This window comes from Marasmius oreades, chromosome 4 (genome assembly GCF_018924745.1).
Source record: "Marasmius oreades isolate 03SP1 chromosome 4, whole genome shotgun sequence".
NCBI lineage: Eukaryota > Fungi > Basidiomycota > Agaricomycetes > Agaricales > Marasmiaceae > Marasmius > Marasmius oreades.
Genome location: NC_057326.1, coordinates 3,795,611 through 3,810,339, shown reverse-complemented (window position 1 = coordinate 3,810,339; position 14,729 = coordinate 3,795,611). Strand labels below are relative to the sequence as shown.

Genomic DNA, 14,729 nt, shown 5'->3' with positions numbered 1-14,729 from the left:
CCATAACGGGTTATGTGTTGACTAATTTCCCTACCAGTAGAGATTGCACAGCCACATCCAAAAATGGTAAGTACACCAAAGGCCCACGCGCGGGTGTAACACAATCAAAATCAGTAACATCAGCCTTCGTTCGCTCTAATACTCTTTAACAATGATACTACTCACAATTATAACGTAGCATTTTGTATTAACTGTCTTAATTATTCTTAGTTACTAGTATATTAGTATTAGTATACAAACCGATGTCGTCATTAACTTAGCAGTATATTGAGGGTTGAACTGCGGAGTTTTCAACTAAAGGTTGAGCTCACTAGGTCAACTTGCAGTTGAACTGTACTATTTAAGTTTAATGTTACTCTAGTATTACATGTACTGTTCTAGTTCAATATGTCTCAAACCACAGTTTGAATATTTGCGCTTCGAAGCGATTTACTCTCAACTAACCTCGTCCTGCTGTAGCACAAGTAATTTTACACGCGTCTTGGACCCACACTGCCCTATTCGAGATAAATAACCTTGCATTCAGATGGGTACATGACAAAGGTAACAACTGTAAGTAGAGCGAAAAAATAGTACCGCGTAGAAAGCAAGTAGAAAGTCTAACTTACTACCAAGGCTATATTTCGCGACAAGATAGAAGGTAACACTCAAGTAGGGGGAAGATGTGGAACAGAAGAAGGAGTTGGGGGGTAGTAGACAGCCTTCAATAACCATCCACACAGCGGAAGACACACAAGAAACGTTAACTTGAACGACAAGGTCCAGCGAGTCACAACTGTCATAGAAACCAGATGTCATCACCACTCTAGCTCATCGTCCGGATTGAACCACTGCCCAAAGTCTCGCTCAAAGTTGATATCGTCCGGTATGAACAGACCAATATCAAAGTCTTCTAGCTGGCTTTCAACGCTATTCATAGATTCGGCTGGGAACATGTCCGTCAACCGCTGCTGAGAGGGCGTCATGGGATATGGCACTCTGCTCATCCCTCGACCACCAACACCTTGAACATTCGGTGCATTTTGCCGTGATCCCTGGCTCTGCAAAGAGGACGATGGAGGTGGCAGTACTGACTGCGACAACACCGGCGTCGACGAAGCCGTTCCAGTCGTCGGATTTAAACTGAGATTTCCCATCATGTCATCCAGCGTATCCTCCGGGTTGAACCAATGCCCAAAGTCCCGTACAAAATTAAGTTCTTCCTCTGGTGTGAAAAAACCAGGAACAGACTCTTCTAGTTGACTCCTCACAACGCTGTTCATAAATTCGACTGAGAACATGTCTGTGGATGGATTCTGCAAGGGAGTTCCCAAGATGGGTTCTGGCAATCCGCCTATCCCTCCTTCTTGCATCCCACCTAGACCACCAACATCCTGAGCATTCAATGCATGTTGCTGCGATCGCTGGCTCTGCGCAGAGGGCGGTGGTGGTGGCGGTAACGATTGCGTCGGATTTAAACTGAGATTTCCCATCGGCAGCTCTTCAGGATTCGTGGCATCTTTATTACCAGCACCTCCAGAGTTCGGTGTGCCATCTGGTTTCATACCTGGTGATAGAGGTGGTGGCACCATGCCGCTTCGAGTTTGTGACATTTCCTGCGACCGGTGAAAGACTCGGTGGACCGTGATGAGGGTGTAGGCGAGCAATTGGAGGACGTCAAGAATGTTATGAGGGTTGTGGTCAAGGAAGGTCAGTCGTTATGGGGATTGTTCTCGTTTCCTGATTTGGTTATTTACCTGTCAAATGTCTACTCGCCGCACATCTTTCGGCCGCATTGTCAACTCTTCAAAGATTGTCATGGTATATCGAGAGAGGGGAAAGATAGACGTACCGGGCTGAGCACAGAAACAACACCGCCCCATTTGAATAAGTCTTCTTTATTCCCCACACAAATAGATCATCGAGCTGGTACGTAAGGTCCTGTCCTTGGGGTCAGTTAGAATACAGTTTTCTGATGGAATCTTCGAGATTAGACACACCCGGCAAGCTCTCCTTGGTAGTGACTAACGTCCCAAAATACATCAATCATGTCCATTATCCCCCTACCTGCCTACGTTCAAATGAGATGATGAAACAACCATTAGTCATGGTGATACTTGTTAGATAAATGCTTCCCTGCTTGTTCACCGGCAGAGGAAATGGAACGATAAACACTCGCAGACCGGAGGTATCTTCAGGTTCCGATAAATCGCCGACACCATTGATCGATAATCGAAATTGGGAGAGGTTCCATAAAATTGCGAAGACAATCCCAGGAGTTATGAACGACCATGGTGGAAAGAGGACAAAGGTACAGCACTGCCACTTGAACGTGAACACCCACACAATCCCTAGTCAATCCCCCATTCACGAGGTGAATATTTTGTGGCACCGGATGAGTACATGCCAGCAAGAGGAGCTATAAGTAGAAGGTGAAATATTACGGCATAGAAAGCAAGTAGAAAGTCAAAACTAACACTATATCCGGGTTGCTGCGACGGTTTTCTCGGGGTCATATTAGGTTGAGCAATCGGATGAGGACCTTGTCGAGCTGGATAGTCTCCTGCCCCGGGCAATGGCCACTGTGTGTCCGTAGGTGACATGCGGCGTCGTTTCAAGTTTGAATGGTGCAAACCTGCGTCTTTATCAACCTAGATATACATGTTCAAGAAATCGGAACGAGTAGAATGATACCACAACTCACCTCTCCAGACTGGCTAATCCGTTTTCCACCAACTCGCGTCCTCTGAGTCTGCCATGGGGACCCTGCTGATCACTGGATTGAAGATCAGGACCTCCTTGTCGACCGGGCATTACGCTGCAAGGAGGAGTCATCCCCGGAACAGGACCTCCGCGGAGTGCAGTAGAGCCAGCTGATTGTTTTGCGTCTCTAGTAGTTGAGAATCGGATCTGAAAAGCTAAAAGATAAAGATCAGCAGGGAACCCATAGCCAACCACCGAAATGGACAGAAACCTTCTCATCCCGGGTATCCACACTCGCATCTGCGTTCATCTTGATAAGAGGATGGGATTGTAGTACGGCCTGAATCTCTGCATCACCAATCATGTTCAAAACCATCGTCGGTCGATGGCGCCGCAAACGGATCCACATGGGGAAATTCTTCCTAAGCAAGACCCTCCCCGACGCAGTACTTCCAGATGCAACGGAAAGGCAAACATGTGAGCAGCTGTCGGTCGGTGACGGTTTTCCTGTGACCAACATTGTTGAACCAGTGCCCAAATGTTATCAGGACACCAATTAACAACTAACGACGGTGGACGCTCGCCAGCTCTGAGAGACCCGAGGGCACCACTAGTTGTACCAAAGTCATTGAAATGGGTCTTCGTTATGTGCGTATTATCGAGCTAGAGCGCGAAATCTTATCGTTTTGATCATTTAGAACAAAGTTTTTTGTATGGTTTTTAAAATCGACACACCGACTGAGGTATCCTTGAAATTGACCGACGTCCCATCAACTAGTATATCTCTCAAACCACTTCCTGTCTCTACTTAATACGAGCTCTGCAAAAGGCCAGCATTCCTGCTGAGTAGATGTTTCTGTGTTTGTTCACCAGTTGAGAAGACGGAATGATAACTGGAAGTACCTCTCGTAAGGAGCCTATATGCCTAAAATATTGATGTCGGAAATGATCAAAGCTGAAGAGATTCAATGCAAGCTCGGGGCAAACCGCAGCCTGTAGGAGTTATGGCCATAAACGAAGATGTGAAGGAAAGGACGTAGGGATAGCACTGCCACTTGACAGCCGAAGCTTACGCCCACAACCACCCACGCAATCCCCCCGAAAAGTATTCGGTTCCTCGGTTCCTCAAGATCCATCACACGGGCGCACTGGAACTGCCTCGGGTTCATCAAGACCACCAAACGGTGAGCTTGAACGAGAAGAGTTGAAGAGATGGGCGTTGTGATGATTCGCTTTGACTAAAGACTGACAGCGGTCATGGAATTATATGAATAATAAAATATTACGGTTCCAGGCGAGTACATTATATGTCTAAAACTGTACAATAAGGGGTCCGATATTCTCTGGCAGATGCAAGAAAAAAAAGGAAATTATTAATTAACGAAAATCCGCGTAAAGTATTCCTTCACACCAGAACTACCCCGTACCACGGCTCCAATATACTAAAAGAGAAACAAAAATCAGCGAAAAGAACGTATGAAGTTGTATACGAGTAACCTACCCCATCTGGTCTGACGACAACAACGATCGCTTCGTCCTGCTTGACCTTGTAGTGCTCGTGAGCGTAACCCTCGCCATCTACGAGCACCGAACCATCCTTGGCAAGGGACAGAAGTTCAGCACGCTGTGGGTAGATAACGACACTCTTGACGGATCCTCGCGGGTACGAATCCACCAAGCCATCAACCTCCTCTTTGAGCCTGGATACCAACGAAGGCTCCGGCTCCGGCTCGAAGACGATGACGGTATGAGAAACCACATCCAGAACATCAAACAAATCAATCTTCCCCTCCTTCCCCGGTACAACCAAGCCCGGCGCATTCGGTGCCCTATCACCAGCATGCACAGTCTCGTCTAGCCCTGAACGATACGGATCAACAGGTTCATCTGAATCCGTGTATCGTTCATCGACAAGAATCGGACTTCCGCGATAATTAATTCCAAGCTGTCGGATCTCCCATCCACGAACCCAACCTTGCCATCCCACGGCGTCCTGAGATTTGGTAAACGTCTTGCGCATGATATCCGTAGTCTTGTTGAGCATCGAAGCGATAACTGGGATTCGCTCTGTCGTGTAAGTATCAAGCAGGGTCATCGGAGCGAGACCTTTCTGAACCAGAGCGAGTTTCCATCCGAGGTTGACCTTGAGAAAACACGTGTCAAGGACGGGGCAAAGGCACTTTGAGGAAGGGTGAAGACATACCGAATCTTGAATACCAGAATTAAGGCCTTGTCCACCGGTCGGACTATGTACATGGCCAGCATCTGATACAACACATCAGTCCACTGACGAAGAAAAAGCGTAACCATACATACCTCCAGTGACGAAAACTCGGCCTTCACCAAACTTGTCTGCCATACGGACATTGGCTCTGAGATGAAAGAAACCATGAGGCGCTTATCCAATGCGAAAAGGACAACACAGTGAAAACTTACCGCCAGGCAGCCGACGCCTTCAACTCTCCAAACTGGATGTTCCTCTTCCCAATGATGTCGTAGAACGCGTGAACAAGATGAACACGATCGCTCGCTGCCTTTTGAATGTCGACATTCACACCGCCGAGTAGGAACCATCCAAAATCTTTGCCATCCTTCCGGTACGGACGTAGAAACAACCTAGGTAAGAGATGGGCACTATTCAGTTCGACGTTCAATGAGGGTATGGAGATACGAACATCTTATCCCCCATAGACCCCCAGGTCTTCACATGCTGTGACATCCGTTGAACCACGTGAGAAAAAAAAAAGAACGGAGAAAAAAAGAACTGAAAATTCTCACAGAAGGATCGTATCCCTTCGTGATCTCGATATCCCCGATAACCAGCTCGTTTTCAGAATATGTTTCCCCCAGGAACTTCAGACCAAGCTTCTTGCGGACTGTGCTGTGTGCTCCGTCAGCCCCTACGACGAAGTCGAAATTGATGACCTCGGTCTCGTCACTCTTGCTCTTGTAGAGGTGTGCTACCACATGATCCCCGTGCTGCTCAAACGTAGTGAGCTCGGTCGAGAATTCGACGCGAGTTCCAGGGTATTCCTTCTCTATAACCTCGGCTAAGAAAGCTTGATGTTCATCTTGTCCAAAAAAGGCGGCATTGATCTAGACAAAACGACATGATTCTTTCGTCCTAGAGGAAGAAACTTATGAACGGATACTTACACGATAATATTGAGGCCTACCCTCTAACTCCTCAACGAAGGGCATTTCCTTGACTGGTTTGTCGCCTTCGGGAGACGTGTACATACGGAAGGGCGGTATCGTGGTGCACTTGGCCTCAATTTGAGGAAGAATTTGAAGGAATTTGTACATTTCTAGAGTTCGCGGCTAGGGCAGGTCGGAGTGCAATTGTCAGATTCGTTCAGCTGTACTGAGGACACACTTACCATCAAACCTGCTCCCCGTTGCCCGACAAAAATGGCGTCGTTCTTCTCGATGATCCTGACAGAAACGCCATTTCGGAGGAGTGTCAAGGCTAATACCAGACCTTAACATGAATGTCAGATACGATTGTCGACAGTGATTTGAGAGAAGGGAGTAGTTACCCGCTGGTCCTGAACCAACCTGTCCATACCAGAAACTGTTAGCATCGTATGGAAAGGAAGTTTGGGTGCAAGATACTTACAACTAAAACAGAAGGGCCCATATTTTAATACTTAGTAGGGCTGAATTTGCGAATGTGGGTGCACCCCAAGTGCCTGCTTTTGTATCAACCCTCGGCGGATGATTATGGCTACTATCCAGCGGTATCTTCAAAATCCGAGACCATTCCCGATAGACAGCTGAGGAATGACTCGAGTACACAGCAGGCGTTGCTCTAAGATCCGAAGAGAGCCCATCGTTTGGATCGGTATTGCGAGCCGTCCAGCGGGATCTTCAACATCCGAGTTGACCGTTTCCGATATTGCCCGAAAGACAATTGAGGAACGATTCGAGTATACAACGGGCGATGCTCTAGGATCCGAAGAGGCCTCGCCATTTCAAGCAGAATTGTGAGCCGTTTACTGACCCTCGAAACGAGATGAACATATCATTTTATGGGTCCGCATACTCGTGTCAACGATTGGCAGTGGGAGATGGGAGAATCGGTATATTTTAGAATGGGAGAACGAAAGTGGAGGAAACCGGAAGCACTCGCCTTCAGACCACGATGTTTTGCCAATGTATTCAAATCAGGACAAACACTTACTGGCGATCCGCTATTACTTCGACTAGGTAAACGGGCAACAAGGGGATTAAGCTGAGTGATAGCTCGGTTCCATGAGATCAGATGGCTGATAGAGGGCGATACTCGTCTGGTTTCAAAGCCACAGTTCTTGATATCCGAACCTTGCGGAAAAAGACTTGTCTTGAAACAGATGTACGTCGTATCTCCATATCTGTACGGGGCGCTACAACACCGTTATTTTCATCCTCACAAGCGGCTTCCTAGAAGGCTAGAACGGCGATACGAGTTCTTTGAGTTTCACGGGAGCGGGTACCTTGTGCCCTTCTAGCCTGACGAAGGATTAGAAATGAGAGAGAGAGAGAAAATGACACTACACGAGGAAAATAGACACTACACGAAACAAATAGATACTCACTCCAGATATCCACACCCTTGACTAAGGTCTATAGCCTGACACTTGAACCATTTTCTCCTCCCATATATGCGATTCTATTCTTAAGGTACTTTTCCACACAGAAGACCCGGCCGTTGATTGAAGCTGTATACATGTACATCGGAGTAGGAGTTATAGACTGGAAAGAGACAAAAATCGCACCTCATACAGCTTCCATGCCAGTAAAGCTAACTTAAGTTGTTCGCGAATGCTACAGTTCAATCTCGTCTGTCGAGGATGTGCGACAATTCCTGGCGTTTTTTTCAACAGACAATAGGCGTACGTTCTCCAATCATGGCAATGGGCGACGAAGGAGGAGGCAAACCTCCTGCGACTAGTATGCTGGTGAGAAGAGCATCGAAAATACGAAAAAAAAATTCCTCGAGATATTTGCGTACTGAATGCAGGAACCTTCCTATTCAGTACTAGTTTATACCGAAACTATCTACTCTACGGTACCGAAAATTGATCTACATCCGATAAATTGCCGGCCTTTCCTACTTATACATACTGATAACCGAGCAAAAAACCAAAATCGGTCTATCCTACCAATACCCTACTGCAGCTGAAAGTTCAATTGATTCGAACACCTCACAGTTAAACAGATTTGACGTCCAGTCGAATCAGTATGACTTTTTCTGGCCGTACGTCGTAGCAGTGGTTAATAACCATATAGCTATCGAAGAATTCAGAATTTGATTGCCTATAATCATGAACAATAGTTAAGCTTTAAAGTAACAGTCCGCTACACCCAACTGTCATTAAGATATTTAAAACTACATAGTGATTGAAAACCATAATCACACCCGACCTCGTACAATAGTATATCGGTCAAATATCGGTAGTAGCTATAATAAGACTCGGAAGCCAGTGGTCCATCTCCAGAGTCGGCCAGCCAGTAGTTGTGAACTGAAGGTACAGTACCAGTTTCCATTTGTCCAATGAAACCTCCTTCACAACGCGAATGCCTACGATACATTTCATCAAGGCGATCTCCAAAAGATCTCCATCATTCCTTCCGGATCCATCCTGGTATACTTAGATGATGTTGCCATGAGCAACGCAGGGATACCCTTGTCCAAAACTAACAGATAGATTCTCCATCTCTGCATACCCGCATTCAATCCGAAAACAAGAGCCGGACGATGCGGTTTGACGTTGAATATTGGATATCACCGTTCGAGCAAAGGCATGATAGGCTATAGCCTATAGGGGGTACGTACCGTCGGGTACAGCCCTTCGCACTAGTATGGTATTCTGCATCGTCGTTCGTTTCTGGTGAGTCCAGGGTGAAGGCGGGATTGCTCCTCGAGCATCCTTTGGCCCGTGGTAAGTACAAGTGAAGATCCTTCAAGTCGCCGGCCCCTGTCGGTGGTCACTGACTGCGGGAATCTATCAACATACCGGTTGCATCAGCCGGTGACTAACATGCAGTCCACCATCCCGCTGCTCAGCCTGACAGCAAACTTGGATAAGAGCCAGAGGAAGAATGTTTGTTAGGAATAGGGTAGTACAGGTGCGAGTAAGAAGCAGAGAGAGATAATCTAAATAATGACAAGTGGGTGACTAAATTACTAACACAGGGAAAGGTATCCAAATACCCCCATCGACAAAAACAAAACTAGAGGGGAAGTCGGGGTAAAAACTAAGACCATACTTTTGACAAGAATAAGGAGAAAGAATGGTGAAGCAAGTAAGGGTAACGCTTAAATAACACACACACATACAAGAAATGGAACACGAAGAAAGAACGAAAAAACAAACAAACGATGGTACACTAAGGAGGGGTAAAAAAGGATCGAGGGGGTGGAGGGTAGTAGAGACAGCCTGCGATAATCATCCACACAAAAATAACGATAACGACAACAGAGAGCGACAGCGATAGGGCAGCCAACCTGAGGAGGACCAGGAAGTTCTGACAGACGACATCAATACCACATCCCAAACCAAACACCACTGAAACTGTAAGACGTGATTCCATCCAATCCGAAGACGAAGAAGAAAAAGAAGAAGCAAGAAGCAACTGTCCCAGAAACCAGATCACATCACCACCTCACTTCATGCCATCCAGCGTATCGTCCGGGTTGAACCACTGCCCAAAGTCCCGCTCAAAGTTGATATCTCCGTCCGGTCTGAACAAACCAGTATCAAAGTCTTCTAGCTGACTTGCAACGCTGTTCATGAATTCGGTTGGGAACATGTCTGTCAACGGTTGCTGATGGTTTTGTTGGGATGGATTCTGCAGGGAAGTTCCCAAGATGGGATCTGGCAATCCGCCCATCCCTCCTTGCATCCCGCCTGGACCACCGACACCCTGCGCATTCGGTGTATGTTGCTGCGATCCCTGGCTCTGTGCAGAAGACGGTGGAGGTGGCGGAACTGATTGCGACAACACTGGCGTCGACGAAGCCGTTCCAGGTGTCGGATTCGAACTGTGATTTCCCCTCGGCGACCCATCAGGCTTCGCGCCATCTTTGTTACCAGCTCCTCCAGAGTTTGGCGTGCCGTCTGGTTTCATACCTGGTGATGGTGGAGGCATCATGCCAGTTTGCGACGTTTTTCTACCACCGAAAGGCTCGGTGGATGACGAGGCAGCTGGGGATCCAGCATTTCCTGGGGCTTGAGGCATCCCACGGTGATGGAGAGTGTGCATTTGCATATTTCGGTATTGCATTGTCCCGGGTCCGGGCATTCCACCTCCAGGTCCCATTCCACCACCACCCTGTAGACCAACCCCACCTAGAGCAGGGCTGGAAGAAGTCATTCCAGGCTGCTGTTGTATCATCCCACCGTAGCCAGGATTTGGCATGCCAGGCTGTTGCGGCGGTCTTCCCATTATATTGCCTTGAGGACCTTGTTGTTGACCCGAATAGTTTCCTGCACCGGACAATGGCGACTGTTGCGCATCCATTGGTGACGGACGACGTCGTTTCGCGTTTGGAGGGGACGAGCCTGCGCTTCCATCGGCCTAGAGAAAGGCACGGACATGAAACCTGAACTAGTAGAGCGATAGCACAACTCACCTCTTCACCAGATGCACTATTCCGTTTCCCCCCAACTCGCGATCGCTGTCCGGGAGGGCCTTGCTGAGGACCGCCAGGTTGGGGACCAGGACCTTGTGGATTAGGATTTGCGCTATTCGGATGAGGCATTCCCGGACCAGGTCCTCCAGGCATTCCCATTCCGCTCATACCTCCACCAGAACCAGGCGGTCCGCCACCTGGCTTTCCTGCGTATCGCTGACGGTATATATTAACAACTCGGCGCTAGATGGCATTCAGTAAAGAAACCCATATATGATCATGGCGAAAGAAAACTCACCTTCTCATCCATCGTCAACAAGTCCTTCCCATCAACGCCCGCTTCCGATTTCACTTTGACAACAAGATGATGTGGTATAGCCTGAAGCTCCGCATCAAGATTCATCATGTTCATATGACCACTCATATTCATGCCTCCCATCCCAACCATACCGCCCATACCGCCAAGCATCGGACTACCTCCAATACCCATACCACTCGGCATACCACCTCCCATCCCACCTCCCATACTCATTCCCATCATCGGATTCGGATTTCCACCTGTCATCATCGGATTAGGATTTCCACCCATACCCTGAGGCCCTCCAACTTGTCGAGGAGCCATCGAAGGACTACTACGCTGCGTCATCATCCCTCCAGGTCCTCCTTCCCCTGCACGACTAGGACTACGCCCCATACCACCCATAGGATATCCACTCCCTCCTGAATTCGGCGTTGACGCCTGCGCAGGCCCACCGCCACCACCAGCACCACCTTGTGGTCCTTGCTGTCCGGGTGGTGGTAACATTCCACCCGGTCCAGGTTGTCCAGGTCGAGGTCCCATATGAGGCGAAGGTCCAGGTCCTTGCCCCAACATAGGTCCCTGTCCTTGACCTGGACCTTGACCAGGCTGAGAAGGTTGAGGTCCTCCGGGTCCTCCATGCCCTTGACCACCACCAGCAGGAGGCGAATGCGCCATCGTCGGACTCTGGAACGGCTGTTGAGGTTGTTGACCGTTCGGTCCCCCAGGCCGGGCATTAGGAGGCTGTGGTCGTCCTGCAAATCCAGGCATCTGTTGTCCAGGAGGAACACTGCCTTGCGGTGGCATGCCGTTCATGGTGGGTCCACCTGGTTGGAATCCTCCTGGGTTGGGAAGGCTGCCTCCTCCGTTCGCACCAGTCATACTACCTGGAGGACCTGTTTGCGATCCAGGCGGGCCGATACCGTTCGGCATCAGTCGGGGTGGTGGACCGTTATTCCTTCCGAGTGGAGGTTGACCTATCATCGAACCTGGTTGTTGGCCTCCTGGTTGCGGACCTGGACCCATATGTATACCATTCGGTCCAGGTAAACCCATCTGAGGTGGTCGTTGGTCAAGGTGCTGCTGTTGCTGACTTCGAGCAAGACGCATGTTCGCTTGTTGGTTTTGGTGCTAAAAAGAACACCATGAATAAGAAAACGAAAGGAAAACTGAAGAACTGCGAGGATGTTTGGAAGTGCAGACAAAGGGAATAAGTCATTTCCGTAATCGTCAAAGCCTTCATTCAAAAGTTTCGGTGCCCTTGGGGCGATCGGATTTAGTATCCGATTTGACCAGCAAGATACCGCAAAATCCTGTATGTTCGACATCTTTCTAGACCCGCCCGTGACTTGCGAACTGGCCTCGTCGAATATCTCTCAAGCCGATCGAGAGTTCAAAAGATGGTTGCCATGAAGGGAAAGAGAAGAAGGGAAGTACCTCGATGTAAATTAATGCATCGTCGTTACCAGTCTTGCTATTCTTCGCCGTAAAGAGGACCCAAAAAACACTCCACCACCTTCAATTAGTCATCAGTAAGGCAATGAAAACAGATAAAGGCTGTACAACAACGCACTCGAACAAGAGACCCTGCCTTGCGTTTATCGGTGGTTGAGAGTCTGGTTGTAAATCTGCTTCCTGAGATAACTCCTTCGCCGTCTTCTTGAACCCCCTCTTATGACAATAGTCGAGTATATAGATGTTGAACCTGTCCGCCATGGAATTGGGGGAGGGAAAAACCAAACAAAGAGTCAGCTAGTAACACGTCGATAATGGCGCATTGCCAAAGCGGCACGTACATCTTTTCTCCTTCCCAAGACAGTTGTGATGTTGAATTCGAATCATTTTGTAGATTTCCACTCGACGTCGAAGACGGAGGGAGACCTGGAATCTGACCAGGCTGAGAAGACGGAAGTTGTTGCCCTGACGGAGGAGGCTGTTGGGTGTTGGGTGGCTGCTGCTGTCCTGGGGCAGTTGCCATACGGGCACCCGGCGTGCTAAGTAATGTCACTGTCGTCGTCGTCGCGGTCGTCGTCGCCCTCTCGACGATGGTGGCGGGGTTTCTTCGTCGACGTAGTGCGGGAAGGGGGTTGTTAGGATTTGTGCCAAATATTTGGCTCTGTTGTTGCCGACGCCTGTGAACACTTACGTGATGTTCTGTTGTATCCGATAGCGGTTCGGGGAAAAAGGAGGAGAGTTACAAAGGTGGGAAGGCTCGCTAATAAGTATGATACCGGAGGGTGCTGTTTATACACTTCTGTAAAAGCACTGCGCCCTTATATCTTTATCTTACATCTCCCGGGAACCAAACGCCACTGATCAGCAATTTTTATAGGAAGATTTCCACAACAATTATCCCATTCTCGGCAGCGTTTTGACTGGGCGGGACTACAAACGAAGTTCTTCCAGATCCTCTTTCGGAGCTACCAGGTCACAGGCCGACCAGTACCACCAGTTCGTGCGATTAATTTTTCATCCATCCTTTTTTTCAAAACTTCAAATACGGTCGAATCGCGTTCGAGCCAATCAGTCAGTAGGGGACTCGGAGCAAAAGCTTATTGAAGGTTGCATGCTGTGTTCATACCCTTGCCCAGCCCGCACCAAAAATTGCACCCTACATGCTTTGGCGCTGCAGTATGTAATTGACGTATTCTGACTTGCTCGACCCACGTTGCGGTTGATGTGGATAAGAAGCCCCAAATGCAGTTGTTTTCATAGCACTCGTGACTGAAAATAGGGATCTTTTGAACTTTCTCTGTATCGTCGCCGTAAGAGGGGTGCGATAGTTAGTTATTAGCTTAATCTGCCTAAGTACACAACTGGAGATGCACCTGGCAGTTAGGGATGAGATAGGATTCATGCAAAATTCATGACGCCGATCGAACTGACCCGAAGTTCATCGGCGAATGAATTGCAAGTTTGATTGATTGAATTTTTGGCCACATGGAAAACCTCGGACTGCGACTGGGACAGTCAGTACTTCAATAGATAACGGCCTGAAGTCGAAAGAGTACGAAACCGATTACAAAAACAACCTTTCAACTGTGTGATATCAGCTGCCGAGGAAACGAATGGAATTGAGCCTTGGAAATAGCCAGAGTTTAACTCCTCGAGTAGACAGCAAGGCAAGAGGGTGGAAGTAGGAATGGAACTTCCGGGAAGAACCAGGATCAGTCACGAGTAGTAAATGAAGTGGAAAAAACTCGCCGATCTGGTAACTTGGAGGTTGCCAAGAGGTTGCAGGCTCTCCAGGAGAATTATCAGAAACCCAGAACGATCCAATCGAACAGCATTGCAGATACTGTCAGACATTTGAAGCCCCGAATCCTAACCTATCACCCTTGTATCAGTAAGAAAGGGTTCTAGTGTCTGCCACCACGCGGCGAGTCGCAGGCCAGGAAATTCCAGATGAATCAGAGCAGCATTCTGAGAGCGAAAGTGTCGTCCAAAACAGAAAAACATTTCAACTTCCGAGGTCATGGAAGCTTGTAAGCCGAGGAATTACTTGAACATTACGGTAGGAATTATTAGAACCGAGGATTTGCGGAGAGCTGTCATACAGCTGTTCGCATGTAGTAAGCGTGAGAGTATTCCGAGCCTGTCCACTGACACAGTCGCAAAAAAGGTCATTCCAACGGAGTAACAGCTATTTCAAGGGCTGTTTCAGCAGAAGTTGGTGGCACTGAATTGAACATGACCGCCTTGGGTGCTTCGGAACTGTTTAGTAGCAGAGCGGATCTTGTTCATTCCATTCCGTTCCCTCCGATGCAAACCCGTCCAGCTGCAATTCAGCTGGATCGTAAAAGCGTGCATGACTGTCGAAGAAATATGCGGTTTGCGAATGATACATAATCCATGGCTGACCATGAACGTATTAGTCTCTGAAAGTATGTGGAACGGAAGGTGGTGAGTCCCAGAAGAGAGTCATGAACGTGAACGGAAAGGATGATTTAGGTTCAAATTCACAACGCATGAGCCGGCTACGGTGATACCTAGGTACATAAATACAAAGTACAATATTGTCGCTTACATTTGTTGTTGGCGAGATGGCCGAGAGGTGCAAGGCACTAGAATCGGGTGCACAATAGTGACTGTCCTCCGGGGCGTGGGTTCGAATCCTATTCTCGTACGAGG

The 14,729-nt window shown here is 48.3% G+C and overlaps 4 protein-coding genes and 1 non-coding gene across 6 annotated transcripts; 1 reads left to right on the top strand and 4 right to left on the bottom strand.

Annotated features, from left to right (window-relative positions):
* Positions 1-559: 559 nt before the first annotated feature.
* Positions 560-1,592, bottom strand: E1B28_008003 (uncharacterized protein; the record flags this gene model as incomplete). Its single annotated transcript, XM_043152786.1, has 1 exon — positions 560-1,592. The coding sequence occupies one exon, from the start codon at positions 1,590-1,592 to the stop codon at positions 798-800; it is 795 nt and encodes a 264-aa protein (XP_043010873.1). The 3' UTR covers positions 560-797.
* A 1,218-nt stretch (positions 1,593-2,810) lies between these two features.
* E1B28_008002 (uncharacterized protein) lies at positions 2,811-3,202 on the bottom strand (the record flags this gene model as incomplete). Its single annotated transcript, XM_043152785.1, has 2 exons — positions 2,811-2,897; positions 2,954-3,202. 2 exons carry the CDS (start codon positions 3,200-3,202, stop codon positions 2,811-2,813), a joined length of 336 nt encoding a protein of 111 aa, XP_043010872.1.
* Positions 3,203-3,931: 729 nt separating this feature from the next.
* On the bottom strand, positions 3,932-7,682 carry E1B28_008001 (uncharacterized protein). The gene is made up of 13 exons (XM_043152784.1): positions 7,440-7,682; positions 7,260-7,382; positions 6,302-7,173; positions 6,222-6,240; positions 6,063-6,163; positions 5,839-6,003; positions 5,461-5,778; positions 5,358-5,392; positions 5,119-5,298; positions 4,999-5,054; positions 4,886-4,947; positions 4,184-4,825; positions 3,932-4,124 (listed from the first exon to the last, which is right to left on the bottom strand). The coding sequence occupies exons 3-13, from the start codon at positions 6,320-6,322 to the stop codon at positions 4,056-4,058; spliced, it is 1,668 nt and encodes a 555-aa protein (XP_043010871.1). The 5' UTR covers positions 6,323-7,173; positions 7,260-7,382; positions 7,440-7,682; the 3' UTR covers positions 3,932-4,055.
* Positions 7,683-8,753: 1,071 nt separating this feature from the next.
* On the bottom strand, positions 8,754-12,775 carry E1B28_008000 (uncharacterized protein). Of its 2 annotated transcripts, XM_043152782.1 has the most exons (6): positions 12,395-12,775; positions 12,172-12,303; positions 12,036-12,114; positions 10,599-11,729; positions 10,301-10,543; positions 8,754-10,245 (listed from the first exon to the last, which is right to left on the bottom strand). In XM_043152782.1, the coding sequence occupies exons 1-6, from the start codon at positions 12,574-12,576 to the stop codon at positions 9,331-9,333; spliced, it is 2,682 nt and encodes an 893-aa protein (XP_043010869.1). In that variant the 5' UTR covers positions 12,577-12,775; the 3' UTR covers positions 8,754-9,330. The 2 variants fall into 2 exon arrangements, with proteins under 2 accessions (XP_043010869.1, XP_043010870.1); XM_043152783.1 differs by having other exon boundaries at positions 8,755-10,245; positions 10,599-12,114.
* A 1,860-nt stretch (positions 12,776-14,635) lies between these two features.
* Positions 14,636-14,726, top strand: E1B28_007999. The gene has a single exon. It is a non-coding gene; the product is annotated as a tRNA-Ser (tRNA).
* Positions 14,727-14,729: the final 3 nt, after the last annotated feature.